This window comes from Papaver somniferum, unplaced genomic scaffold (genome assembly GCF_003573695.1).
Source record: "Papaver somniferum cultivar HN1 unplaced genomic scaffold, ASM357369v1 unplaced-scaffold_18, whole genome shotgun sequence".
NCBI lineage: Eukaryota > Viridiplantae > Streptophyta > Magnoliopsida > Ranunculales > Papaveraceae > Papaver > Papaver somniferum.
Window position 1 is genome coordinate 8,279,623 of NW_020627707.1, and position 27,936 is coordinate 8,307,558.

The window sequence follows — 27,936 nt, forward strand, 5'->3', positions numbered from 1 at the left end:
AACCACGTTAAATTCTTGGAAAATACCAGATTGATATTTGGCATCACAAGAAAACTATAATATACTATAGTAGTGGATGCATTAAAACAGACATCGAAAGGCGCAACAGAAGCAACTCTTTGTAATTCCGGATTCAAGGCTTCAGCTTCCTTAAGATAGGTACTAACGAAGGCCTCGTAGATTGATGTTTCCATAGTAGTGTAAGGAACTTGCAAGCTGACTTTCGTTCCTCCAACTCCAGTTTTCTTGTTAATGGACAACAACTTTTGGTGTATCGGTACAGCCGTACAGCTTTACCTTCGTCTGTATTGCCTCCTATGATCTCGATCGATTTTAGATCAATGAAATATTCTTCGCTACTTTTTGGGTTAATCAAGAGCGGGGTGTAACTTAACAAACTGCCCACATCATCGCCATTATAAGTAACATGGTAGGATCCACCACCGAAATAAATGCCAGCAACGCCGGAATTATAAAATCGATCATCTAATATCAGAGCAAATATACGAGAGAATCGGAATGCAACTGAAAACTGTGAAATGAGAGAAAGAGGCGATGAACGTCCTAGACCAGCCACTCCTTTATAGCAAGTCCATGCAAGAAATTACTAGTAGTCGCACAACCGAATGCAAACATGCGAGGCATAACCTTTGGACCTGGTTCAAGATGCGTAGAAGTTCCATTCACCTTGTTAGATTCAACAGTCACGACATCCGTAATGAGCGCACCGTTGCCGACAGATTGAGTTATTGGGTTTGTTGTGGAAATGTTACGCGCATTATTATGGCACCATGACGTAGTGCTATTGCATAATACACATTTAATGGGTTTGCTAGCCAGTGAGCATGGTGGTGACATGCAATTAACTGGTCGATATGATGATGATCTGTAACCTTTGTGACAACGGAGCCAGGGTAACTTTCCTCGGAGATCAAGGACGAGTTTCACTGCAGCTCGAGGGGTTCCTTGGTTGATTTTGATCATGTATTGGAGGGTTAGTGGATCTTTCTCAATTTTGAAGACTATACTGCGAGGTCGGAAAGTAAAGTTTAAGGAAGGTTGAGCACCGGAGAAACACAGAAAGAAGAAAAGAGCAAGAAGAAGAATCTGAACCATGGCAGAAGAAAAACGAGAAGCCATGAGGCCTGAAAGATAATCCGGACGTCTTAATATAATGTCTAAAGGTCAACTTTGAAAGCCTGAAAGTCTATCCATTAGGTTTCTTTCCGCATATAGAGATCGTATTACAATAAAGAGATCATGCATGCATTTATGAAATGACTTCTTTTGATCGAGACTTCCCATATTAAATCCTATTATAAGCAGTAAACACAACAATTCAGAGTTTAAACTTTACACATTGATCTATACTCTATAGTTAATTATCCCACTCGTCCACTAACTAGTATCACTTGTCCTATTTCCATGCATTCATTCATTTCTTCAATAAAAACTCATATGCCAGTATCCCAGTACCATGCATCATATAGATAATTCAGTGTTTCGCTACGCAAAAAGTGATGAAGAAATAAATGAACAATCAACTTGGTTGTTGTATATTACTAGTTGGTAAGTGGTATCATGTGATTGTTCATAGTTGATACCAAATAAGTTGGCAAATGGGATATAAAGAAACTGGACTTTGTTCTTGGGTAACTGCAGATTAACCGCACTTGGTGCAACGAGCACTGCGCCTCTGATCAAAGTATAAACTAATTATCAAAGCATAGTGGAAGTGAATAAGCGAATCTTAGAAATTAAACCCTGTGATTAAAATGTTTCGAACATCAAAAAGGATAAAGAAGCAGAAAGTAGCTCAAAAATGATTCAGATAAACGACGTGTCTTCCTCATCTAAACGACGTGTCTTCCTCATCTAAACCTGCAGCACCGCTAATTCTGTCTTTCGATAACTGAATCTGAAAAACATTATCAACAACGTGAATATTTCTGACAAAAAAAAAAAAAAAAAGGAAAAAGAGAGGAATGTCATAGCACAACTCACCTCTTTGTCCCAGTCTGTACACCAAGCCATTATTATGAGAATGATTGTCTGAAGACCAACACCAACTATTACGCCACCCCAAAGTCCCTTCATTCATTTAAATGAAATAATGGTCACAAATCTTAAGAACTGATATATGAGTTAAATATAAAGAGTGAATTTTGCAGGACGTTTCAAGCATGAAAATATATGGACAAAAGAAAGACAGTATATATCCAGGATGAAAATCTTGAGTTTTAGATCTTTGGTTACTGGACTCTGAAGCTTACCTCTAGACCCCAATCTAATATGAGTCCCATATAGACACCGCTGGGCAATCCAACCAGACAGAAGGCTGCCGTGTTTATATAGGCCACAGGACGTTGCCAACCAGCTCCAATGGCCATACCTGTTGATTCAGGTACGAGTGAAAAAGAGAGGTGACATTAGTATTTGGATCAGTATTATTATATAATTGTAAGGTTTCAATCCCATTGTACATCCATTTAACTATACAAACCTGATAAAATGGGTTGGATGCTGTAAAAGAAGATTGAGATACATAAAAACACAGCTAGCGCACTAACTTGTTTCATAACAGCCGTGTCATTTGTAAATAGTTTCGGAAAGCTGTTTCTTGTGATTAAGATTAGGAAAATAAACGCAGTCTGCGTGACTAGCGCAGCTGAGACCGTAACCCAAACAGAAAATTTTGCAGCTGCTGCATTTCCTGCTCCCAGTTCGTTCGAGACTCTTACACTATCATATACAAATGAGAACAGCTAATTCGTAAGTATGGACAAAAAGTTTGAGACAGAAAGTGAATAATGTTACAAGCTAATTGTAGGATTGAATGTTTATTAGTATGAACCTATGAATACCTGACAGCAGCAATAAAACCCAGCGGTATCATAAAAGTCCATCCTTCAATATTCATACTGGGAACGAGAAAGAAAAACCATTCAACAACACAGTCGTGAGTCGTCTAAGAAATCACAGGCTCGTCATTGACATGACTTCCTAAATTCTTCGGTTGATTTTGTTTAAGCAGTTGAAAACACGTACCAAATGGAGGCAGCATCAACTTTGACTTCAGCATTTTTAAGTAATCCCGCAAGTACAATCAAAACCATATAATTCCAATACTCCAAGCTGTAAAGATAGAATCCGTCATATTAGTAAAAACGTGGTAGCTCGAACAAAAGCTAGGGGCTTTGGTTAGATTTTGCTGGACTACTTGATCAAATAGCCTACTAAAGGTAAGCAACAGGCAACATCTACCTAAGTTACAATTCATCAATGTACCGACCAATGTATAAACTGCCTCTCCCATGGAAGACACTTTTCCTACGTCTCATGGCTTTGTGTAGGTAGCTTTTCTTTAGATGTTGCTATTTCCAAAAAGAAACATTAATTACAGTTTTTGAAACAGTGACACCTTTATTAATCATTATGTTAGAGCTTTTCTTTCTCTTTTCCTGCTTTCAGTATTATTTTAGAATTCGATTAGTTGTTGTTGCTGCTGTGTGGTTTGACCTAACGACGAAGTTTAATGACAGTTGGGGAAGTCGGATCACTTTGATTCTTGAATATTAGTTGGATGCAACATTCAACCTACTTTAACAGTTTAACCTTGAATGTCTTCTTCTTTTTCTAAGCCCACAAGTTGGTGTATAACAATATTAACCAGAGCAAGAGATTGAATACTAACCAGAGCATGACAGCTGAAGACAAAGACAACCAAAAGAATCCAAGCAAATCAGAAAAAGCCAACCATGAAAACCCACTCCAAGAATCTTTGCAACATCCTGAGACAATATAAACGTACTGAAGAATCACAACTAAAACCCATGAAAGATTTAAAGAACCAGCTGCTCCAGCTAATCGCCATTTCATGATACATAACCAACTAAATGGTATGTGAAATGCTAATACCCCGAACGAAATCCATGCCATTGCCCATACTTTACTTTGAGCTTGTAAAAACTTTTGGATCGGAAAATTCAGTGCATACATATATAATGTTGGAATCATCCATATTGAGTATGTACCGGCCAATTCTGCAATATCTCTGTTTTGACCTAACAATAATAACAATGGTGTCGCAAATATAGAGACTAAGGTTAGTGGTATTGCTGTTCCAAGTAGAATCAGCCATGATCTTTGTAAGTATATCCCTAGCATTCTCATTTTTCCTGCTCCATACGCTTGTCCACATAATGTTTCCAGGGCACTACCCATCCCCAACTGCACACAATAAATTTTGATTGAAACCCATTTTTAGAAATGATCCCACAAATTAAAATCAAAACAGGAAACCTGTTAGTGTGTGACAGAGAGGAATAATAGAATAATACCATGATTCCGTAGCCTATACCGGAGACGACCAAATTTTGAATACCAACAGCAGCAAGTTCAAGAGTACCAATATGACCGACCAAAGTTTGAGTGACAGAAGCGTAAGAGTATTGAAAAATTGAAACTAAAATAGATGGTCCAGCTATGTGCCATACCATTTTATTTTCTTCCCATAATTTTCTAAAGAATGTTACTGGAGGAATTTTTTCTAAATTTGTTATGAGAGGAGTTGAATGGTTTGAATTTATATTATCCATTGCAATAATCTATCTCTCAATCTTTGAGGATTATATGTTTTTATAGACCAACCTTTTCTAATTAATAGAGCAGAGCGGAGAAATGAAGGTTTTCAGCTCTTCCCCGCGAAGAAGATGAATGGAGTGAAAGAGCCTTGATTTATACTCCACTTGAGCCTATCTGGTGAGTAGTATTATTTCAATTTATGTTTTGCCTGACCTTTTGACATTTGACTTTCAGGCAGTGGTTTTAAATTACGTTTTCCTACTGGTGATTCCCTGAAATATTTCGATAAAGTTACTTTTTTTTCTTAGATTTTCTATGAAATGTCCAGAAAATATTTTGATAAAGTAAATTACTTTTTTTTTTCCTACTGGTGATTTTTTATTGTTTTTTTGTCGAATCAATAAATCCTTGAAAAGACTTACAGCTGAGATCTTGAAGATTTTAGCACCCCCATCATTAAAACTCACTAAAAGGGATTTTTTTTTGAGGATGTGGACCGTCAGGTACGTAGTATCTATATACGAAGTCATCTAAAATAATTTAGAGAAAAGTCCTGAACATCATGTTCCCAAATTTTGGTCGAATGTGTCTTTTATTGGCTATCATTTGGCGTATGGTTGGTTAATTCATCCGCTGCTTGATCTCCTTTTCGGTAAAATGTCTACATCCGATGGGAGTTTTTCTTCGTATTAAGACTGTATGGATGATATCATGCATGGTTATAGATGATATCACTTTTTAACTTAATTTGATTTGAGGTTTCCCGTATCAAATACTATTATAAGCACGTTTAAACATTGTGTACACTGTATAATGCTTCAAAAAAAATAATAAATGTGTATGTATAGTTAGTTTGCCCGCTAGTCCATTCATCGTATCACTTGTGCTATTTATAAAGCTTATTCAATAAAGAATTAAAGATGTGCCAGAAGCCCAGAATCCCACTACCATGCATCATTCGATATGCACAAGAAATGATGAAGGAAATAACTCAACAATCAACTTGGTTATAATTTATTAGTTGCTAACTGGTATCATGGATTGCATCAGTTGATTCCAGTTAAGTTGGCAAATAGGATTCAAAAAATGGACGCTGTTCTTTGGTCCCTGCAACGCTGCAAACCGCACTTTGAGGAACGGTACTGAGACTCTATCAAGATAATAGATCACTTATATATTAAACCATAGTGGAAGTTAATAGAAGATATTTTCCCTTATTTACAGTTCACAGGATATTCTCATTGATGGACTGTAATCATAATAATATATATTTCCTAACATCCCTCTAAGGAAGTTAAGGCGTGTTTTACCAAAACCAACATGGTAAGTCACAACAGGTTGGGGTTGATTGTTTTGAGACTTTTAGTCCGGTTGTTAAGCCAGCCACTATTCGTACCGTTCTCAGCATTGCCACGTCCAGATCCTGGCCGATTCATCAGTTGGATGTCAAGAATGCCTTTCTTCATGGGGACTTGTCCGAGACAGTTTATATGTTTCAACCTCCAGGTTTTGTTGACCCTACTCGCCCTGATTATGTTTGTCGTCTTCGTCGATCCCTTTATGGTCTCAAACAGGCGCCTCGGGCGTGGTTTCAGAGGTTTGCAACTTTCATTACAGGTTGTGGTTTTAGGGGTAGTGTTTGTGATCCATCTCTTTTCATTTACCGGTCCGGTCAGGATACTGCATACTTATTATTGTATGTTGATGATATCATACTCACTGCCTCTACTGATGCTCTACTGTCCCGTTTTATTGACCTGATGAAACGGGAATTTTCTATGACTGATCTTGGCCCGTTGCATCATTTTTTGGGTATTACTGCCACTCGTTCTTCATCAGGGTTGTTTTTATCTCAGTCGCTCTATACAAAGGATATTATTGCTCGTGCATCCATGACAAACTGCAATCCAGTGGCAACTCCGGTTGACACAAATTCTAAGCTGAGCGCTACTTCTGGTCCAGCAATTTCGGATCCTACTTTATACAGAAGTCTGGCCGGGGCGCTACAATACCTTACTTTCACTCGACCGGATATCTCTTATGCAGTCCAGCAGGTATGTTTATTTATGCATGATCCTCGAGAGCCTCACATGCAAGCCATCAAGCGCATTATTCGATATCTTCAGGGCACTATTGATCACGGTTTGTCACTATCGGTTTCGAATATTTCTGCCCTAACCGCCTACTCTGATGCTGATTGGGCGGGTTGTCCTGACTCACGACGCTCAACCTCTGGTTACTGCATATTTCTTGGGGACAATCTTGTATCATGGTCCTCCAAACGTCAAGCAACTGTGTCCCGTTCCAGTGCCGAAGCAGAATACAGAGGTGTCGCTAATGCCGTGGCTGAAACAACCTGGCTACGGAATCTACTTCTTGAGTTACACATACCATTAAGGCGTGCTACTATGGTATATTGTGACAATGTGAGTGCTATCTACATGTCTGGTGATCCGGTTCAACATCAACGCACTAAGCATGTAGAGATTGATATCCACTTCGTTCGTGAAAGAGTTCGTATTGGTGACATTCGCGTATTGCACATCCCTTCAGAAAATCAGTATGCTGATATCTTCACGAAGGGTCTTCCACGTCAGTTGTTTCTTAATTTTCGTTCTAGTCTTAGCGTTTGTTCCTCTCCCGCTCAGACTAAGGGAGTGTAATAGAAGATATTTTCCCTTATTTACAGCTCACAGGATATTCTCATTGATGGACCGTAATCATAATAATATATATTGCCTAACATCCCTCTAAGGAAGTTAAGGCGTGTTTTACCAAAACCAACAGAAGTGGTTCAGCGAATCTTAGAAATTAAACCTTGCTATCTAACTGTCTTGAACATCGTGAGAGGAAATTTATACATTTCAAAGGAATTGTAAAAGTGATTAAAGCGAAGATTAAAAATAATGAAGAAGCGGAAAATAGCTCAAAAATGTTTTAGTGAGACGACGTGTCTTCCTCATCTGAACCTACAACATCTGAAGTTCTCTCTTTTGATAATTCAATCTGCAAAACAGACTCAACGATCGTGAATAATTTCGAGAAACAACAAAAGAGCGAAAAAGAATTGAACATCATAGCAGGACTCACCTCTTTGTTCCAGTCCGTACGCCAAGACATTATTAAGATAATGATTGTCTGAAGACCAACTCCAATTAATGCGCCACCCCAAAGTCCCTTCATTCATATAATTAGGCAGGAGTCGCAAGATGATCAGTTTTTCGATGTTATTCGATGCTTCATATAAGGCAAAGAAAAGATAATATCCAGGATGAAAATCCTAATTGGTTAACAGACTTTAAAGCTTACCTTTAGACCCCAATCTAAAATAAGTCCCATATAGATACTGATGGGAAACCCGATGAGATAGTAGGATGCGATGTTTACAAAGGCCACCGCACCTTGCCAACCAGCCCCAACTGCCATACCTGTTGATTCATGTACGAGTGAAAAAGAGAGGTGACATGAATTTTTGGATCAAGATTTTCTTATTTCGCCTACATTAGAAAAACTGGAGCTATGAAGGTGTGGCTTTCATTTCCTTATTCAAAGTTATTAAGTTGTCATCATTCAGTATTGTTTATCCATTTAACTATACGAACCTGATAAAATGGGTTGGATGCTGCCAGAGAAGATTGAGATGCATAAAAGCACAGCTAACGAACTAACTTCTTTGCTAACCGCCTTGTCACTTGTAAATAATCTCGGAAAGCTGTTTCTTGTGATCAAAATTAGGAGAATAAAAGCAGTCTGCGTGACTAGCGCAATTGAGACCGTTACCCAAACAGAGAACTTTGCAGCTGCTGCATTTCCTGCTCCCAATTCATTCGAGACCCTTACGCTAACAAAATACAAGTGATCTTAGACAACAGCTAACTCATAAATATCAACAAAAAGTTTGAGATAATTATTAGCATATACTGTACAATGAGACAATCTGAATGAAGTGTCTTAAGAAACTCGAATGGAAACAAGATTGGATGTTGTATTACTTATTAGTATGAACGAATGTATACCTGACAGCAGCAATAAAACCCAGCGGTATCATAAATATCCATCCTTCGATATTCATACTGTGAACGAGAAATAAAAACCATTCAACAACATTGTCTGTCTAAGAAATCACAGGCTCGTCGTCATTGTATCAGTACAACTATTAAAAACATACAATACATTGACATGACTTCCTAAATTCTTCGATTGATTTTGTTTAAGCAGTTAAAGCACGTACCAGATGGAGACAGCACCAATTTTGACTTCAGCATTTTTAAGTAATCCCGCAAGTACAATTAAAACCATTAAATTCCAATACTCCAAGCTGTAAAAATAAAATCTACTTAATTAGATTAAAGAGAACATGGTGTTGGGAATCCTCGGGCCTAACTAATCTCGAAAACCGGCTTGCAAGGTTAGGATTGTCCTAGGCAATGTGGTACTATTCCTCAACGACTAAGGCTACACATACGGAGTGGCACGGAAGCCACGGACGCACACTGACGGGGATACGGAGTGGTACAGAAACAGAGTGGTACGGAAACCACGAACACACGGGTAGCGTTGAGAGGGACCTGACTCTGATACTATGTTAATTAGGAATCGTCGGGACTAACTAACCTCGAAAACCGGCTTGCAAGGTTAGAATTGCCCAAAACTTATTAAGCGCGGGATCTAGATTGCCCTAGACGATGTGGTACTGTTTAACACATGGTACCTAACATACTCCTTATAAACGGTCTCTCTCACGGATGACATTTTTTGTAGGTCCCCGGCGTAGGATTTACTATTCCCAAAAGAAATCGAAGGCCTGGTAGCTTTTCTTTCACTTTTTTTTTGATTTCAGTAATATAAAATCTTCTTTTGATAATTTGATCTTAATTTGAAGAAATAAAATAGTAAGAAAAAGAACACAAGAAAGAAGAAAGACTCGATGACTTGACAGACTAGTTGTTGCTGTTGTGTTGTTCTATGACCTAACCAAGAAGTTTAATCACGGTTGGGGAAGTCGGATCATTTTGATTCTTGAACTTTAGTTAGATGCCACATTCAACCTACTTTGAGCTTGAGATTAAGTGTTGCATCGGAAACAATATGCTGCATGTCTGAAATTACATTTCATTTGCATTCAATATGCACATAAATATTGTCATGTTTTTGAGCACATCTCTGAAACCATGCCGTATAGACTTTAGATGGGATAAATAATGTCCTTCGTTCAGTAGATAAGAAACAAATACGACAAAATAGAGACTGTACGACAAGAGAAACAAAACGAATGGAATAGCTAACATCTTGAAGAATGCTAGTAAACCAATTAATTATAAACTATCGAGAGCAAGAAATTGAATACTAACCAGAGCATGACGGCTGAAGACAAAGACAACCAAAGGAATCCAAGCAAATCAGAAAAAGCCAACCATGAAAACCCACTCCAAGAATCTTTACAATGTCCCGAGACAATATATATGTACTGAAGAGTCACAACCAACACCCATGAAAAGTTTAAAGAAACAGCTGCTCCTGCTAAACCCCATTTCATGATACAAAACCAACTTAATGGTATATGAAATGCTAATACCCCAAATGAAATCCATGCCATTGCCCATACTTTACTTTGAGCTTGTAAAAACTTTTGTATCGGAAAATTCAATGCGTACATATACAGTTCTGGTATCATCCATATTGAATATGTACCGGCCAATTTTGCAATATCTCTACGTTGACCTACCAATAATAATAACGGTGTTGCAAATATAGAGAGTAAGGTTAGTGGTATTGCTGTTCCAAGTAAAATCATCCATGATCTTTGTAAGTATATCCCTAACATCCTCATTTTTCCTGCTCCATACGCTTGTCCACATAATGTTTCCAAGGCACTTCCCATCCCCAACTGCGCACAATAAGTAAACCCAATTACCCAGTTATAGAATGGAGATAGAGAAAATGGGAATTAGATAATATGCGACAGAGAGGAATAATACCATGATTCCGAAGCCTATACCGGAGATGACTAAGTTTTGAATACCAACAGCTGCAAGTTCAAGAGTACCAATATGACCAACCAAAGTTTGAGTAACGGAAGCAAGAGAGTATTGACAGATTGAAATTAAAATGGATGGTCCAGCTATGTGCCATACCATTTTATTTTCTTCCCAAAATTTTCTAAAGAACGTTCCCGGAGATTTTTCATCATTGGTTGTTAAGAGAGGAGTTGAGTGGTTTAAATTTATATTATTCATTTCTAAAATCTATCTCCCGAAAAGCCCCGGCCTCAACTTTGCTGGTTAACAGAACAGAGCAGAAAAATGAAGGTCTTCAGTTCTTCTCCGCGAGGAAGATGAAGGAATGTTGGGATGAAAGAGCCTTCATTTATACTCCAGTTGAGCTCCCTCTCAAGTAGCAATATTTTATTTCTAATGCATGTTTCTAACAGTATGCAGAAATCATAAGTAAACGTGTTATTGCCCAACTTTTTTGTCATTTGACTTCTAGGCAGTGGTTTTGAAGTACGTTTTCCTACTGGTGATCTTGTTTTATTTTATATTTTCTATGAAATACAAAAAAATAAATAAAAATCGATTGTTTAAGTTATTTTGTGGAATCAATAAATCCTTGAAAAGACTTATAGCTGAGATTTTAAAGGTGTTAGGTGAGCACCGGTCATTAAAACCCAGCAAACGGTTACTTTTGAAGATGTTGATCGTCAGGTTTGTAATATCTATAATGTTATTTAAAACAATTTGGAGAAAAGACCCCGAACGGCATGTTTCTAAATTTTGATCGAGTATGTATTTGGTTAGCTATCTTCTGGCACATGGTTGGCTAACGTCCGCTGCTTGATTTTCTTCATAGTAATTATAGCTGATTGCATGTTGGGCAAAAAGTTTGTGGCACTGTACGTGGTAACTTTCATGATGTTGAGTTATAGATTTGAACCTTGGTTATGATTTTAACTACTTGGTAGTTGTCTCTGTTTTCATATTACATTTTGTCACTAGAAAGAGCTTGTAAGCAAAACAGTAGTGCATGAGGAAAGATAGCTTTTGGCTTTGATCATTCTTTATCGATTCTCTACTGGATTCATTAATTGCTCAATGATTTCGATGCCTTTAACTACTCAACTTTGTAAAGCATAACAGATGGAATACATATTACACAACTTATTTTCTTACATGCATGACTGGTTCTGAGTTGTGTATATAATCGGTCCTAAACATACTTTGGCTTTCAGGAGCGCACTCTAGAATAATATCACCTTGGCTTTCTCATAGAAGCTAGCGACCGCACTTCATATTCATATAGGTGATTGTCAGGATTTTCTTAGGGAATAATCACTGACAATCGCAGAATAACGGATTTTGAGATATTATGATGAATAATAAGTAAACCAAGCACAAGCAATTATAATAGTACGAGAAAGATAAATCAATTCACAAGACACAAGATTTATAGTGGTTCGATCAATACATACAACTTGTATATATTGTCTACGTCCACTTTGAGCCGCACCAACTCAAATCCACTATGAAGAAAAAACGATTACAACGTCGTGTGAATCCGAGCAAACCCTTGGTTACACCGCAACAATTACCCGAGACGATAATCTTGTCTCTTGTTCCTCACCAATATGCTCTCACAACAAAACCCTAACTTCATACCTAAAAGCTATACAAGAAATCTCTCACCAATCTCTTAATCGTTTTCTACATAATACACAAATTCTACAAGGCCTAACTACCTATTTATATAGGTTAAAAATTTGGCCACCAAGAATTCTAACCGGTTTAGGAAACCCCTTCCCTAAATAACCACGGCTAACTTTAGGAAATAATTAATTAGTCTTCAATAACTAACAATCTTCCACTTTGAAGACTTATTGATTGTCTTCCATTCTTCAACTTTGGATTGACGGTGCTAAAACATCTTCCTTGTTAGTGTGGCTCCCCTCCCAGATCCTCATTCTGAGAGACCAACTAAAGCCTTGCAGAGCTTTAGCTTGTCTGATGTAACTCCCTTGGTAAACATATCCGCCGGATTCTTCGAACCAAGAATCTTCTCGAGCTTCAACTCTCCTTCTTCTAAGAGATCCCGAATGAAATGATAACGGATATCTATATGCTTCGTCCTAGCATGATAGGCTGAGTTCTTGGATAAATGTATAGCAATTTGACTGTCGCTAAACAGAACATTATCTCCTTGTTCCTTGCCCAACTCAGCTAATAATCCTTGTAACCAAATCATCTCCTTGCTCGCTTCCGTCACCGCTACGTACTCCGCTTCCGTAGTAAACAATGTCACCAACTTTTGTAACCTTGAGTTCCAACTCACTGCAGCTGACCCCATAGTATAAACATAACCGGTCGTACTTCGCCTTTTATCTACATCACCTGCGAAGTCTGCATCCACATAACCCCTCAAAATAGAACCACCTTTTCCATAACACAATGGTACGTTTGTGTTACCTCTCAAATACCTGAGAATCCACTTCACAGCTTCCCAATGTTGTTTTCCTGGGTTTCTTGCATATCTACACCGTGAGTAATCACTTCTATGAATGAAGTTATCAAACTTCTTGTACCACTGTCTCGGGGCTTGTTTTAAACCATACAAACTCTTCTTTAGCTTGCACACCATCTCTTCCTTGCCTTTTACTATGAATCCTTCTGGCTGCTTCATGTAAATTTCTTCATCTAGGTCACCATGAAGAAAAGCTGTCTTTAGATCCAACTGTTCAAGGCAGAGATCTTCAGAAGCCACTAGACTTAACACTACTCGAATATTAGTCATCTTCACAACTGGAGAAAATATCTCGTTGTAATCAACACCAGGTTTTTGCTGGAAACCTTTCACAACCAACCTCGCTTTGTAGCGAATTTCTCCATTTGCTTCAGATTTCATCCGATAAACTCACTTGTTATGCAACGCCTTCTTACCTCTTGGTAATTTTACTAACACCCAAGTGTCATTCTCATCAAGTGAATTTATCTCATCCTCCATAGCAAGTTTCCACTTTCCTGAATCATCAGCCGATAGTGCTTCCTTAATATCTTCAGGTTCGCCTCCATCCGTAAGTAATAGATAATTCAAAGCATACCTTGGGTTTGGTTTAGGAGTTCTTGACGATCTTCGTACTTCTTGTGAAACTGTAGGAATAACTCCCACTGCAGTAGAAGTCTCTTCAACTTGTACTTCTCTTCCATCAGCAACATGATGCTCTTCATGTTCCACACTTCTTCCAGAAACATCATCAATATCGATATACAACTCCTTATCGACGTTGCTTGACCCGACATCTTCAACTTGTGTTGTATTCGTGTCCTTGTATAACTCATTCTCATTAAAAATGACATCTCTACTTCTAATAACTTTGTGACCCTCATAGTCACAAAGTTTATACCCAAAAGCGTCAATTCCATAACCAAGGAATATACACTTCTTTGCTTGAGCACCTATCTTAGACCTCTCACCGGGACTAAGATGAACATAATCAACACAACCAAAAACTTTCAAATAGGAAAGATTTAACTTTTTTCCGGTCCAAACCTCCTCTGGTATCTTCATATCTAATGGATTACTAGGTGTCTTGTTAATAAGATAAGAAGTCGTCTCTGTTGCATGTACCAGAAGGTCTCGGGAAAACCAGACTGCAACCTCATGCACCTTGCACGTGCATTCAACGTCCAATTCATACGTTCTGCTACTCCATTCTCCTTTGGTGTCCTTGGAACTTTCCTCTCCAAACGAATTCCATTTGTAGGACATAACTGTAAGAATTCTGTTTTGTCATACTCACCATCGTTGTCTGACCTTAGACACTTCAACTTTAGACCGGTTTCTGTTTCGACCAAATCTTTCCACTTCTTAAACACTTCATACACCTCGAACTTATTCTTCATGAAGTAAAGCCACACCTTCCTTGAGTGATCATCAATAAAGGTGACATAATACTGGAACCCGCTGTGAGATGCAACATCAATTGGTCCCCATACATCCTTGTGAACCAAATCAAGTTTTGCACTTCTCAAGTGTCTTCTTCCTCTGCTGAAACTAACTCTTTTTTTCTTTCCAAGAACACAATCTTCACAAAAACTCATATCAACAGACTTCACCTTAGGTAGATATCCTCCCGAACATAGAATCTTCATGTTCTTCTCACTCATGTGCCCTAATCTTCTATGCCATAAGTTAATGTCTTCACCACTACTATCCACTGCTAAAGTAGTTCCATCTGAAGTCCGGTATAGAGTACCGACTCTAACTCCACGAGCTAACACCATAGCCCCTTTCTTTACTTTCCAATTGTGTTTCGTTAGCACAACTTCACAGTCATCATCACAAACTTGGCCCACAGACACCAAGTTCTTCTTCAAATTTGGAACGTGTCGTACATCCTTGAATTTCCATGTCGAACCATTGACTTTCAAGATCACAACACCCAAACCGATGATGTCGCATGCTTCACCGTCACCCAAGAATACTTGGCCATAATATCCTTCTTTATAAGAGATTATAATACTCTTATCACCCGTTGCATGGAAAGAAGCTCCCGGGTCTATAATCCAAGACTCATCTTGCTTGTCCTCAGAGAGTAGTAGAAAATCTTCCGTAATCATCTTCTTGTTATCAACAAGGACCTTCACCGGTTCCGCAGCTTCAACTACGTTGACCTATTCTTGATTACCTTTGTTTCCACCATTATTAACACCTTTGTTTTCCGGACAATCGCGCTTGAAGTGTCCTACTTTCTTACACGTCCAACACTCAACAACACCTATAGGTCGAGATTGAGATCTCCCCCTAGACTTCCATCTGGATTTGTTGTTGTTGTTCCTATTTGAACTCCTGCCTCTATCTTCATCATGCATACTTAAGACCGAGCTTGAATAACTAGAAACATAACCTTGTTCTATTCTTCTCTCCTCTTCAGCGATCAACCTTTGTTGCACATCATCAAGCTTCAACTTCTCGCTCCCTGCAGAATTGCTAATGGTTGTCCTTGCAATCTCCCAACTCTTTGGTAATGACGACAACAACCGTAAAGCTTGAACTTCATCATCAAAAGTAATACTAACTTTTGAAAGATGAGAAATAATTGATTTAAACTTCCCAAGATGTGCTGAAATCGCTTCGCCTTCTTGCATCTTCAAATTAAATAATTGTTCACACAACATAATCTTACCCGAGGTTGATGACTTTTGATACAACTTTTCAAGTTTATACATAAGATCCTTCTTACTAGTTTCCTCTTGTACGTTATTGTAGACTTCCTCCGTTAGACATCTACGGATCACGGCTACACACTTGCGATCAAGAGTTGTCCATTCATCGTCTTTGCATGCTCCCTTTTTCGCAACTCCACCCAATGGATCAACAATGTATTTCTCATATAGGTAGTCTTCCATCTGAGACTTTCAAAACGCAAAGTTCTTCCCATTAAAAACTTTAACCCTAGCTACCGTACTTTCGTTATTATCACCCATAACTCCGACTCCAATCGTACTACGAAAAACCCTAAAGCTCTAACCCGAGCTCTGTTACCAGTTGTCAGGATTTTCTTAGGGAATAATCACTGACAACCGCGGAATAATGGATCTTGAGATATTATGATGAATAATAAGTAAACCAAGCACAAGCAACTATAATAATACGAGAAAGATAAATCAACTCACAAGACACAAGATTTATAGTGGTTCGACCAATACATACAACTTGTATATATTGTCTACATCCACTTTGAGCCGCACCAACTCAAATCCACTATGAAGAAAAAACGATTACAGCGTCGTGTGAATCCCAACAAACCCTTGGTTACACCGCAAGAATTACCCGAGACGATAACCTTGTCTCTTGTTCCTCACCAATATGCTCTCACAACGAAACCCTAACTTTAGACCTAAAAGCTATACAAAAAATCTCTCACCGATCTCCTAATCGTTTTCTACACAATGCACAAATTCTACAAGGCCTAACTACCTATTTATATAGGTTATAAACTTGACCACCAAGAATTCTAACAGGTTTAGGAAACCCCTTCCCTAAATAACCACGGCCAACTTTAGAAAATAATTAATTAGTCTTCAATAACTAACAGTGATCGCATTTAGTTGGACTAAGCTAAGAGTCTAAGACCCATCCTTGTGTAACTTGGATGCTAAGTTTCTAGCTCGAGTTTTAAGCTAAGGGATGATGTAAAAATAGAATCCTATGTTTAACTAGAACACCGCTACCACGGTAGGGAGGGCCGACCGAAGAAAAACGAAACATTGTTGATTTCATAACGCGTTATACATTTTTATTTTGTTGGATTGTTATTTTCTGGGAATATACATCATTTTAGTGCTTGCATAACCAAATTAGTGGATGCATGAACCAAAATGCGATTCTATAAACTGTTATGCATCCTTTGTGGTGGTTCCATAATTCGTTATGCATCTTTTATTTGTTAGAATGATATTCTTAGAAATATACTACCTCCGTTTCAGAAAAAGGGATACATATTCTTTTTCAATTTTTCCTATTTTGTATCTCTTTTTCTGAAACGGAGTGAAAATATCTCTTTTTCTGAAACGGGATGAAAGTATCAATTTTCCTGAAACGGAGTGAAAGTATCACTTTTCTTAAAACAAAAAATAGTTTATGCATAAACAAAAATATGGATGCATAATGTGTCATGCATCCTTTGTGTTGGTTTGCAAAATGACTATGCATTTAATTTTCAAAAAGTTGTGCCTAAAAGGATAAACACCTCCGAATTTTTCGTAAAAATCATAAATTTGATATTGTTGTTTGTACTCGTTGCGTAAATTTTTTCAAAATATTTCCAACAAGATAAATTGTAAAATTCCGAGGCACGGATTTTTAGATATGTTATATTCTAGTTTACATTCCAATTATACCCTTGAAAAAATAGGATACACAAATAGTAATTGGATTAAAAGAGAGGGACAATTATGTCTAGTGAAAAAGTAACCATGGATACGAAAATTTACAATCTTTTTTATCAATTTGCATATTTATGTTACTCTACATTCGACAAAAAAGTGGCCTTAAAAGGGACTCCCTCCCTACGGTCCCTCTGTCGGTCAGCCCAATTAGTATAACATTCCGTGATAAGCTGTGCCTTCTCCAGGTATTTTATTCTCTTCCTCTGTTTAGGGTTTATTAAGAAAGAAAGCAAGCAATACGACAAGACAAATTTAAAGCAATAATAAGAACCCAGGTTGAGAAACTTAAAACACAAGTAACCACCCATGGAAGAAATTAGACAAGACAGAATCAGCAGTTTACCAGATAACCTAATTCATCTCATTCTCTCTTTCATTGATACGAAATATGCGATCCAAACTAGCGTTCTCTCCAAAAGATGGAAAACTACATGGATTTCTCTGCCTTATCTCAACTTCAGTTGGAGTGGTTTCCTTGAAGGCAAAGATAATCGTAATCTCAATGATTCTTCGAGTAGAAGTAAAGAGTTAACTAGGTTTGTAGATTTTGTATACATGGTATTCATGTTCCGCGATGACTCTGATATACACACGTTAAAGATTCATCTAGATTGGAGTCTTTGGACTACGCGTGCGTCTGAGATCTTAAGAAGTTTTGATAGATGGATTGTTGCGGCTGTAAGGCGTCACGTTAAAAGTATAAATATTGGTTATAAACTGGCATATGAGCTTCCGCATCAACTGCTTAATTGTAAATCGTTGAGGAAGCTCGGTCTTTGGTGTGAGTAGTGGTACCAAATATGCAAATATTGTTCTGTCAAAATCAATTAGTTTTCCGCAGCTCAAACAATTGTTGCTTGTTGGAGTTTCAATCTCGAGAGCTGAATTAACTCAAAGACTCCTCACCAGCTGTCTACATCTCGAATTGCTAAACATAGTTAACTGTGATTTACAAAGTGGTAATCAAACGAGTATCATTGTTGATTCTCTTAGCCTTAGCGTTTTAGAAACGCTCTAATCTGGTCCCACAGTCAATCTATGGCTAACACTATTAAGTTATCTCCTCCATGTCTCATAGACTTTGACTACAGTGATTTCTTGACGCAAAAATTGCCTTCAGTAGTTGATGCTCTTTTTGATATAGCACTGGAAAGGGATGAATCTGCAGAAACATATTCAAAGCTGCCTTCCGAGGAAAAGAAAGTATATGCCAAACGCGTGATAAAATTGCTAGAAGCGGTTCCTAACGTGGACGACTAAGTTTATCATCTAGATTTCTTGAGGTACGGATGCATGCATCCCTTCTTTGTTTTCCTTTATTTAAAGGATTCGGTTTCGTATAACTTGGAATATTTAGCTGCATATAATTCTTTTATTGTTTCTCCAGGTACTCCCACATGCTCCTGACTTGATAAACTTCGATTTCTTCAATTCGGTAACCTGCAACATTTGGAGCTGGAAATTTGGCTCACAAGAAGCTGCTTGCGTTCAATTACATACTTACTCAAGATGTCGCCTAATATAAAGTCTATTTTACTACGTCAAAGGAGGTAAGATCTAACTAAACTCTTTGCATTTGATTGGTTAGCTATGCTGTTAGAAACCCACCAAAAAAAAAAAAAAACAGTTCAAGTACAACCTCAGTGTTGTTCAGAAATCCATCACAAATCATCTCAAGTTTATTTTAAGTTTACTACCAAGCATCGCCACAACTTATGTAGTTCAACACGCGTTTAATTAGGAACCATGAATGTTCTTTTCGTGTTTTGAATTATTTTATCTTGGTAAGTAAGTGATCTATCGTTGTTGTTTCTGGATATAGTCGAATTCGGCAGACATTGGAGATGATTGGGAAGCAGCAGGATTGGCATCGTCGTGCATGTTATCTCACCTCGAGTATATTGAGATTAAAGATGCAAGGATGTGATAATGAACTCAGTTGCTAAGTTTCCAGGGCGGTCTTAGGCCTAGGGCGAGATGGTCGACCGCCCTAGGCCCAAAATTTTGCGGGGCCCGAGAAAATGAAAACTTGGTACGTATGTTTTACTTTACTCTACTCACTCCACCTGTTTGAAACAATATGATGACAGATCAAATTAGAGGAGGAAAGTGGGAATATTCGATGGGGTTTGTTACAAACCTACACTAAATCGCCATATGGGATGTTACGTGTCTTTGGTTAGTTAGACATGATTTACATGTATCTCTTTAGACAAGAATTAACTACTACTATATCCATTGTGTAGAAATATATCTTGACCGGGTTGACCTTCTTATTAGATGGTGGTCAGCCATGAATTAACGATACAAATACTGTATGACGACCTAATCAACCTTTTTTCCTAGATAAAAATCAAGGACGGTGAACAATCAGAACTCTGAAAATTGCAAACTTCCCAATTAGTAGTGAGATCAATTAATAGCTAGCTTAGTAATATAAATTTCGTAAACTTTTGGCTTGTACAGAGGCGGAACCAGAAAATGAATGTGGGACTGGCTTGAAAAAAATTTAGGGCTGGTTTAAGCCTGTTTTTTAGGCTTTTCTTTTTAACCAAACTTAAAACTCATTGCAAAATGTAAGTTTTTTCTGGACTTAAATCAGCCCAAGTTACCATGTAGTTCCGCCACTGGGCTTGTACGTATTCAAAGTATTTTCGTTGTTTTGTTAACTCACAAAAGTTATCCCCATGGTATTTGCGTAATTAGAAAATTATAATAAACCCTTTAAACTCCTAAATCATATAAGGCTCCACGTCGCGCACTGAGAATACCTACAACTGGGTGAGCGTCCCGGCCCCTTTGAAAATTCTCCATTCCACTTTTCCGCAAACTCTCACCCTAATGTGTCTTCTCTGATGTCTCTTCACGAAACTCATCGCTGGATTTTCTACAACAGATGTTCATCCAACACCACCAGTTGTGTCAAGAGATCGTATACGATTCATAATCTTACAGTTTGGTTTTCTACTTCTCTTTTTTGTTAACAAGAATAAGATATCAGTTATGGTTTCAGTTTCTTAACAGTTTCAGTTGTTCTTCTATCATCATATACGATTCATAATTTGTTTGTAAACTCTCACCCTAATGTGTTTGATTTCATTTTCCTGGTATGTTATCGCTCAAAGGATATGTAATCAAATGTTCGTAAACCCTAACTCTAATGTGTTTGATTTTATTTTTAAGGTACGTTATTCGCTCAAAAGGATATGTAATTAATCAAATACGATTCTGATTTTGTTTGTTGGTAAACCGAAACCCTGATTTCTTTTTTCATGTTCTCCTTTTTTATGTGACTACGATGAAAATTTTAGTACACAAAAATCAGAAGGGATTTCGATGCTGCTAAGGTAACAAATCAAGACCCATTATGCTGCAAGTTGATATTAGAACCCTGACCCTTTTGTTTATGTCCCTAACCCTTTTGTTTTTTTTTTCTCCCCAGTCGATTGCTGATCAAAGAAGTTCTAATTAAAGTTTAAACAATTTTCAAAGAGGTCAATTTCTCGAGTTTCAGGTAGTTTCCATACCCATGAAGCTCCTAAATTATGTGTGTTGATTACGTTTCTCATGGTTTTCTTTTGTTTATATAGAGGTGTCTGTAATTGGGACTAGATTTCATCCTGAAAAGATGTTGAAGATTTTCTCTCTCATACCAAACCGCCTTAATGCATGAAATTGTGATTAGAATTCTGACATATTCTGACATACTCATTTTATTCCCTTGTAATTCTTTCTGGTGATTAGATTACTGAAATTGTGATGATACCGTGGTGTGAATAACTTTGCAGCGGCAAGCCTCTTAAGCACCTTTCAGGTTGCCACCATGCGAGCACTCTCAGTTGCATCTTATGGACAGAAACCAGGTGAACAATACTAGCAAGAACATTATGGATAGAAACAAGTAGAGTTATTGGGTTGAAACCACTTGGAATGCTTAAATCTTTGACCATTTGTAGTTGGTCGCTGTCATTCATGCTTACAGCCATCTTTGAGATGATGAAACCACTTGGAATGCTTAAATCTTTGACTATTCCAACCCATGCTGAATGACTTTTATGTGCAATATGCCGTGGAACTAATAATTAAACGGACAAGGAGTGTATCACCCTTGCTTACGGTAACACATTTCGATACACACTGCCTTATTCTTTTATTTTCTTTACTGGATCATTAAAGTTTATACTCAGATATTGCTATTTTCTGCAGCGACAATGCATGGATGGCTCCTGAAGTATATATAATGAGCCGGCAGATGCGAAGTAGGTTGAAGTTCTTTAGTTCCTTTGTTATTTATATAATTTGGCTATTCCATTTTACCTTTGCATATTACCTTAATAAATAATACATGGAGAACTTTCTAGATCTGATGTAAAGCTTTGGAGTTGTATGGAGCTTACTAACCCAAAAATTCTTTGGGACGGTCTCATCCCAATACTGGTATCTCAGAATTCTTTGCCGTTGTTCGTGGACGAACGACTTGAAATGCCTGAAGATATTGACATCCAATGGGAATCTATCATCAAGACTTGCTTGCACAGGTGCGTATTCTGTGGAATGCTGCTATATGAACCCATGTAACATAAAATCGTAGGGAAATTTCATACTGTTCAATTTTCTACTTTGTTTTCCTTTGATGAAAACTTAGGGACACAAAATGCAAATACATAAGAAAAAGATTGGGAAAACAAGCACAGTCTACTGACATTAGAAGATGAGCCATAGACAAGTATCAAAAACAAATATGTATTTTTTGTCTCTCCGCAATTTTGTTGGTATGAAGGTTGAAAGGGTATGTTCTTTCTGCTTGATGTATGTCAATCTAATTAACAGTTATAAAAATTAATATTTTATTCTCAGGATATTAACGGAGTTGACGGCAGTTGGATGGATAGTAGGTAAATCAATAAAAAATGTTTATTAGTAATCATTTTTATACATCGTTTTACATAACGCGAAAAACGAAAGGAACTAAAGATTGTTATTTCATAACGCGTTATACATTTTTATTTTGTTGGATTGTTATTTTCTGGGAATATACATCGTTTTAGTGCTTGCATAACCAAATTAGTGGATGCATGAACCAAAATGCGATTCTATAAACTGTTATGCATCCTTTGTGGTGGTTCCATAATTCGTTATGCATCTTTTATTTGTTAGAATGATATTCTTAGAAATATACTACCTCCGTTTCAGAAAAAGGGATACATATTCTTTTTCAATTTTTCCTATTTTGTATCTCTTTTTCTGAAACGGAGTGAAAATATCTCTTTTTCTGAAACGGGATGAAAGTATCAATTTTCCTGAAACGGAGTGAAAGTATCACTTTTCTTAAAACAAAAAATAGTTTATGCATAAACAAAAATATGGATGCATAATGTGTCATGCATCCTTTGTGTTGGTTTGCAAAATGACTATGCATTTAATTTTCAAAAAGTTGTGCCTAAAAGGATAAACACCTCCGAATTTTTCGTAAAAATCATAAATTTGATATTGTTGTTTGTACTCGTTGCGTAAATTTTTTCAAAATATTTCCAACAAGATAAATTGTAAAATTCCGAGGCACGGATTTTTGGATATGTTATATTCTAGTTTACATTCCAATTATACCCTTGAAAAAATAGGATACACAAATAGTAATTGGATTAAAAGAGAGGGACAATTATGTCTAGTGAAAAAGTAACCATGGATACGAAAATTTACAATCTTTTTTATCAATTTGCATATTTATGTTACTCTACATTCGACAAAAAAGTGGTCTTAAAAGGGACTCCCTCCCTACGGTCCCTCTGTCGGTCAGCCCAATTAGTATAACATTCCGTGATAAGCTGTGCCTTCTCCAGGTATTTTATTCTCTTCCTCTGTTTAGGGTTTATTAAGAAAGAAAGCAAGCAATACGACAAGACAAATTTAAAGCAATAATAACCCAGGTTGAGAAACTTAAAACACAAGTAACCACCCATGGAAGAAATTAGACAAGACAGAATCAGCAGTTTACCAGATAACCTAATTCATCTCATTCTCTCTTTCATTGATACGAAATATGCGATCCAAACTAGCGTTCTCTCCAAAAGATGGAAAACTACATGGATTTCTCTGCCTTATCTCAACTTCAGTTGGAGTGGTTTCCTTGAAGGCAAAGATAATCGTAATCTTAATGATTCTTCGAGTAGAAGTAAAGAGTTAACTAGGTTTGTAGATTTTGTATACATGGTATTCATGTTCCGCGATGACTCTGATATACACACGTTAAAGATTCATCTAGATTGGAGTCTTTGGACTACGCGTGCGTCTGAGATCTTAAGAAGTTTTGATAGATGGATTGTTGCGGCTGTAAGGCGTCACGTTAAAAGTATAAATATTGGTTATAAACTGGCATATGAGCTTCCGCATCAACTGCTTAATTGTAAATCGTTGAGGAAGCTCGGTCTTTGGTGTGAGTAGTGGTACCAAATATGCAAATATTGTTCTGTCAAAATCAATTAGTTTTCCGCAGCTCAAACAATTGTTGCTTGTTGGAGTTTCAATCTCGAGAGCTGAATTAACTCAAAGACTCCTCACCAGCTGTCTACATCTCGAATTGCTAAACATAGTTAACTGTGATTTACAAAGTGGTAATCAAACGAGTATCATTGTTGATTCTCTTAGCCTTAGCGTTTTAGAAACGCTCTAATCTGGTCCCACAGTCAATCTATGGCTAACACTATTAAGTTATCTCCTCCATGTCTCATAGACTTTGACTACAGTGATTTCTTGACGCAAAAATTGCCTTCAGTAGTTGATGCTCTTTTTGATATAGCACTGGAAAGGGATGAATCTGCAGAAACATATTCAAAGCTGCCTTCCGAGGAAAAGAAAGTATATGCCAAACGCGTGATAAAATGCTAGAAGCGGTTCCTAACGTGGACGACTAAGTTTATCATCTAGATTTCTTGAGGTACGGATGCATGCATCCCTTCTTTGTTTTCCTTTATTTAAAGGATTCGGTTTCGTATAACTTGGAATATTTAGCTGCATATAATTCTTTTATTGTTTCTCCAGGTACTCCCACATGCTCCTGACTTGATAAACTTTCGATTTCTTCAATTCTGTAACCTGCAACATTTGGAGCTGGAAATTTGGCTCACAAGAAGCTGCTGCTGCGTTCAATTACATACTTACTCAAGATGTCGCCTAATATAAAGTCTATTTTACTTACGTCAAAGGAGGTAAGATCTAACTAAACTCTTTGCATTTGATTGGTTAGCTATGCTGTTAGAAACCCACCAAAAAAAAAAAAAAAACAGTTCAAGTACAACCTCAGTGTTGTTCAGAAATCCATCACAAATCATCTCAAGTTTATTTTAAGTTTACTACCAAGCATCGCCACAACTTATGTAGTTCAACACGTCTTTAATTAGGAACCCATGAAATGTTCTTTTCGTGTTTTGAATTATTTTATCTTGGTAAGTAAGTGATCTATCGTTGTTGTTTCTGGATATAGTCGAATTCGGCAGACATTGGAGATGATTGGGAAGCAGCAGGATTGGCATCGTCGTGCATGTTATCTCACCTCGAGTATATTGAGATTAAAGAATGCAAGGATGTGATAATGAACTCAAGTTGCTAAGTTTCCAGGGCGGTCTTAGGCCTAGGGCGAGATGGTCGACCGCCCTAGGCCCAAAATTTTGCGGGGCCCGAGAAAATGAAAACTTGGTACGTATGTTTTACTTTACTCACTCCACCTGTTTGAAACAATATGATGACAGATCAAATTAGGAGGAGAAAGTGGGAAGTATTCGATGGGGTTTGTTACAACCTACACTAAATCGCCATATGGGATGTTACGTGTCTTTGGTTAGTTAGACATGATTTACATGTATCTCTTTAGACAAGAATTAACTACTACTATATCCATTGTGTAGAAAATATCTTGACCGGGTTGACCTTCTTATTAGATGGTGGTCAGCCATGATATTAACGATACAAATACTGTATGACGACCTAATCAACCTTTTTTCCTAGATAAAAATCAAGGACGGTGAACAATCAGAACTCTGAAAATTGCAAACTTCCCAATTAGTAGTGAGATCAATTAATAGCTAGCTTAGTAATATAAATTTTCGTAAACTTTTGGCTTGTACAGAGGCGGAACCAGAAAATGAATGTGGGACTGGCTTGAAAAAAAATTTAGGGCTGGTTTAAGCCTGTTTTTTAGGCTTTTCTTTTTAACCAAACTTAAAACTCATTGCAAAATGTAAGTTTTTTCTGGACTTAAATCAGCCCAAGTTACCATGTAGTTCCGCCACTGGGCTTGTACGTATTCAAAGTATTTTCGTTGTTTTGTTAACTCACAAAAGTTATCCCCATGGTATTTGCGTAATTAGAAAATTATAATAAAACCCTTTAAACTCCTAACATATAAGGCTCCACGTCGCGCACTGAGAATACCTACACTGGGTGAGCGTCCCGGCCCCTTTGAAAATTCTCCATTCCACTTTTCCGCAAACTCTCACCCTAATGTGTCTTCTCTGATGTCTCTTCACGAAACTCATCGCTGGATTTTCTACAACAGATGTTCATCCAACACCACCAGTTGTGTCAAGAGATCGTATACGATTCATAATCTTACAGTTTGGTTTTCTACTTCTCTTTTTTGTTAACAAGAATAAGATATCAGTTATGGTTTCAGTTTTCTTAACAGTTTCAGTTGTTCTTCTATCATCATATACGATTCATAATTTGTTTGTAAACTCTCACCCTAATGTGTTTGATTTCATTTTCCTGGTATGTTATCGCTCAAAAGGATATGTAATCAAATGTTCGTAAACCCTAACTCTAATGTGTTTGATTTTATTTTTAAGGTACGTTATTCGCTCAAAAGGATATGTAATTAATCAAATACGATTCTGATTTTGTTTGTTGGTAAACCGAAACCCTGATTTCTTTTTTCATGTTCTCCTTTTTTATGTGACTACGATGAAAATTTTAGTACACAAAAATCAGAAGGGATTTCGATGCTGCTAAGGTAACAAATCAAGACCCATTATGCTGCAAGTTGATATTAGAACCCTGACCCTTTTGTTTATGTCCCTAACCCTTTTGTTTTTTTTTTTCTCCCCAGTCGATTGCTGATCAAAGAAGTTCTAATTAAAGTTTAAACAATTTTCAAAGAGGTCAATTTCTCGAGTTTCAGGTAGTTTCCATACCCATGAAGCTCCTAAATTATGTGTGTTGATTACGTTTTCTCATGGTTTTCTTTTGTTTATATAGAGGGTGTCTGTAATTTGGGACTAGATTTCATCCTGAAAAGATGTGAAGATTTTCTCCTCATTACCTAAACACCGCCTTAATGCATGAAATTGTGATTAGAATTCTGACATATTCTGACATACTCATTTTATTCCCTTGTAATTCTTTCTGGTGATTAGATTACTGAAATTGTGATGATACCCGTGGTGTGAATAACTTTGCAGCGGCAAGCCTCTTAAGCAAGTGCCTTTCAGGTTGCCACCATGCGAGCACTCTCAGTTGCATCTTATGGACAGAAACACAGGTGAACAATACTAGCAAGAACATTATGGATAGAAACAAGTAAGTTATTGGGTTGAAACCACTTGGAATGCTTAAATCTTTGACCATTTGTAGTTGGTCGCTGTCATTCATGCTTACAGCCATCTTTGAGATGATGAAACCACTGGAATGCTTAAATCTTTGACTATTCCAACCCATGCTGAATGACTTTTATGTGCAATATGCCGTGGAACTAATAATTAAACGGACAAGGAGTGTATCACCCTTGCTTACGGTAACACATTTCGATACACTGCCTTAGTTCTTTTATTTTCTTTACTGGATCATTAAAGTTTATACTTCAGATATTGCTATTTTCTGCAGCGACAATGCATGGATGGCTCCTGAAGTTTATATAATGAGCCGGCAGATGCGAAGTAGGTTGAAGTTCTTTAGTTCCTTTGTTATTTATATAATTTGGCTATTCCATTTTACCTTTGCATATTACTCTTAATAAATAATACATGGAGAACTTTCTAGATCTGATGTAAAGCTTTGGAGTTGTATGGAGCTTACTAACCCAAAAATTCTTTGGGACGGTCTCATCCCAATACTGGTATCTCAGAATTCTTTGCCGTTGTTCGTGGACGAACGACTTGAAATGCCTGAAGATATTGACATCCAATGGGAATCTATCATCAAGACTTGCTTGCACAGGTGCGTATTCTGTGGAATGCTGCTATATGAACCCATGTAACATAAAATCGTAGGGAAATTTCATACTGTTCAATTTTCTACTTGTTTTCCTTTGATGAAAACTTAGGGACACAAAATGCAAATACATAAGAAAAAAGATTGGGAAAACAAGCACAGTCTACTGACATTAGAAGATGAGCCATAGACAAGTATCAAAAACAAATGT

The 27,936-nt window shown here is 37.3% G+C and overlaps 4 protein-coding genes and 3 long non-coding RNA genes across 7 annotated transcripts; 4 read left to right on the forward strand and 3 right to left on the reverse strand.

Moving 5' to 3' along the window:
* Positions 1-564: 564 nt before the first annotated feature.
* On the reverse strand, positions 565-1,140 carry LOC113338008 (basic 7S globulin 2-like). The gene has a single exon (XM_026583534.1). The coding sequence runs from the start codon at positions 1,138-1,140 to the stop codon at positions 565-567; it is 576 nt and encodes a 191-aa protein (XP_026439319.1).
* A 420-nt stretch (positions 1,141-1,560) lies between these two features.
* On the reverse strand, positions 1,561-4,716 carry LOC113337899 (protein DETOXIFICATION 33-like). Its single transcript, XM_026583446.1, has 8 exons — positions 4,341-4,716; positions 3,695-4,230; positions 3,049-3,135; positions 2,865-2,921; positions 2,504-2,742; positions 2,274-2,392; positions 2,005-2,091; positions 1,561-1,918 (listed from the first exon to the last, which is right to left on the reverse strand). The coding sequence occupies exons 1-8, from the start codon at positions 4,596-4,598 to the stop codon at positions 1,850-1,852; spliced, it is 1,452 nt and encodes a 483-aa protein (XP_026439231.1). The 5' UTR covers positions 4,599-4,716; the 3' UTR covers positions 1,561-1,849.
* A 1,358-nt stretch (positions 4,717-6,074) lies between these two features.
* Positions 6,075-7,247, forward strand: LOC113338009 (uncharacterized mitochondrial protein AtMg00810-like). The gene has a single exon (XM_026583535.1). It carries the CDS (start codon positions 6,075-6,077, stop codon positions 7,245-7,247), a length of 1,173 nt encoding a protein of 390 aa, XP_026439320.1.
* Positions 7,248-7,376: 129 nt separating this feature from the next.
* LOC113337900 (protein DETOXIFICATION 33-like) lies at positions 7,377-10,965 on the reverse strand. Its single transcript, XM_026583447.1, has 8 exons — positions 10,563-10,965; positions 9,936-10,471; positions 8,816-8,902; positions 8,601-8,657; positions 8,187-8,425; positions 7,894-8,012; positions 7,675-7,761; positions 7,377-7,590 (listed from the first exon to the last, which is right to left on the reverse strand). The coding sequence occupies exons 1-8, from the start codon at positions 10,818-10,820 to the stop codon at positions 7,522-7,524; spliced, it is 1,452 nt and encodes a 483-aa protein (XP_026439232.1). The 5' UTR covers positions 10,821-10,965; the 3' UTR covers positions 7,377-7,521.
* Positions 10,966-20,294: 9,329 nt separating this feature from the next.
* On the forward strand, positions 20,295-21,331 carry LOC113337848. Its single transcript, XR_003354452.1, has 5 exons — positions 20,295-20,479; positions 20,651-20,708; positions 20,837-20,872; positions 20,968-21,039; positions 21,314-21,331. It is a non-coding gene; the product is annotated as an uncharacterized LOC113337848 (long non-coding RNA).
* A 7-nt stretch (positions 21,332-21,338) lies between these two features.
* Positions 21,339-21,757, forward strand: LOC113337849. Its single transcript, XR_003354453.1, has 3 exons — positions 21,339-21,388; positions 21,482-21,642; positions 21,732-21,757. It is a non-coding gene; the product is annotated as an uncharacterized LOC113337849 (long non-coding RNA).
* Positions 21,758-25,972: 4,215 nt separating this feature from the next.
* On the forward strand, positions 25,973-27,050 carry LOC113337892. The gene is made up of 5 exons (XR_003354487.1): positions 25,973-26,134; positions 26,308-26,365; positions 26,494-26,529; positions 26,626-26,697; positions 26,978-27,050. It is a non-coding gene; the product is annotated as an uncharacterized LOC113337892 (long non-coding RNA).
* The last annotated feature ends 886 nt before the right edge of the window (positions 27,051-27,936 follow it).

Coding starts and splice junctions, on each gene's coding strand:
- LOC113337899 (XM_026583446.1), bottom strand. CDS start 4,598: ATGGATAATATAAATTCAAACCATTCAACTCCTCTCATAACAAATTTA. Junction 2,092..2,273: donor TATTAGATTGGGGTCTAGAG/GTAAGCTTCAGA, acceptor AAATGAATGAAG/GGACTTTGGGGTGGCGTAAT. Junction 1,919..2,004: donor GTACAGACTGGGACAAAGAG/GTGAGTTGTGCT, acceptor AATGTTTTTCAG/ATTCAGTTATCGAAAGACAG.
- LOC113337900 (XM_026583447.1), bottom strand. CDS start 10,820: ATGAATAATATAAATTTAAACCACTCAACTCCTCTCTTAACAACCAAT. Junction 8,426..8,600: donor GGTTTTATTGCTGCTGTCAG/GTATACATTCGT, acceptor GTATTTTGTTAG/CGTAAGGGTCTCGAATGAAT. Junction 7,762..7,893: donor TTTTAGATTGGGGTCTAAAG/GTAAGCTTTAAA, acceptor ATATGAATGAAG/GGACTTTGGGGTGGCGCATT.
- LOC113338008 (XM_026583534.1), bottom strand. CDS start 1,140: ATGGCTTCTCGTTTTTCTTCTGCCATGGTTCAGATTCTTCTTCTTGCT.
- LOC113338009 (XM_026583535.1), top strand. CDS start 6,075: ATGTTTCAACCTCCAGGTTTTGTTGACCCTACTCGCCCTGATTATGTT.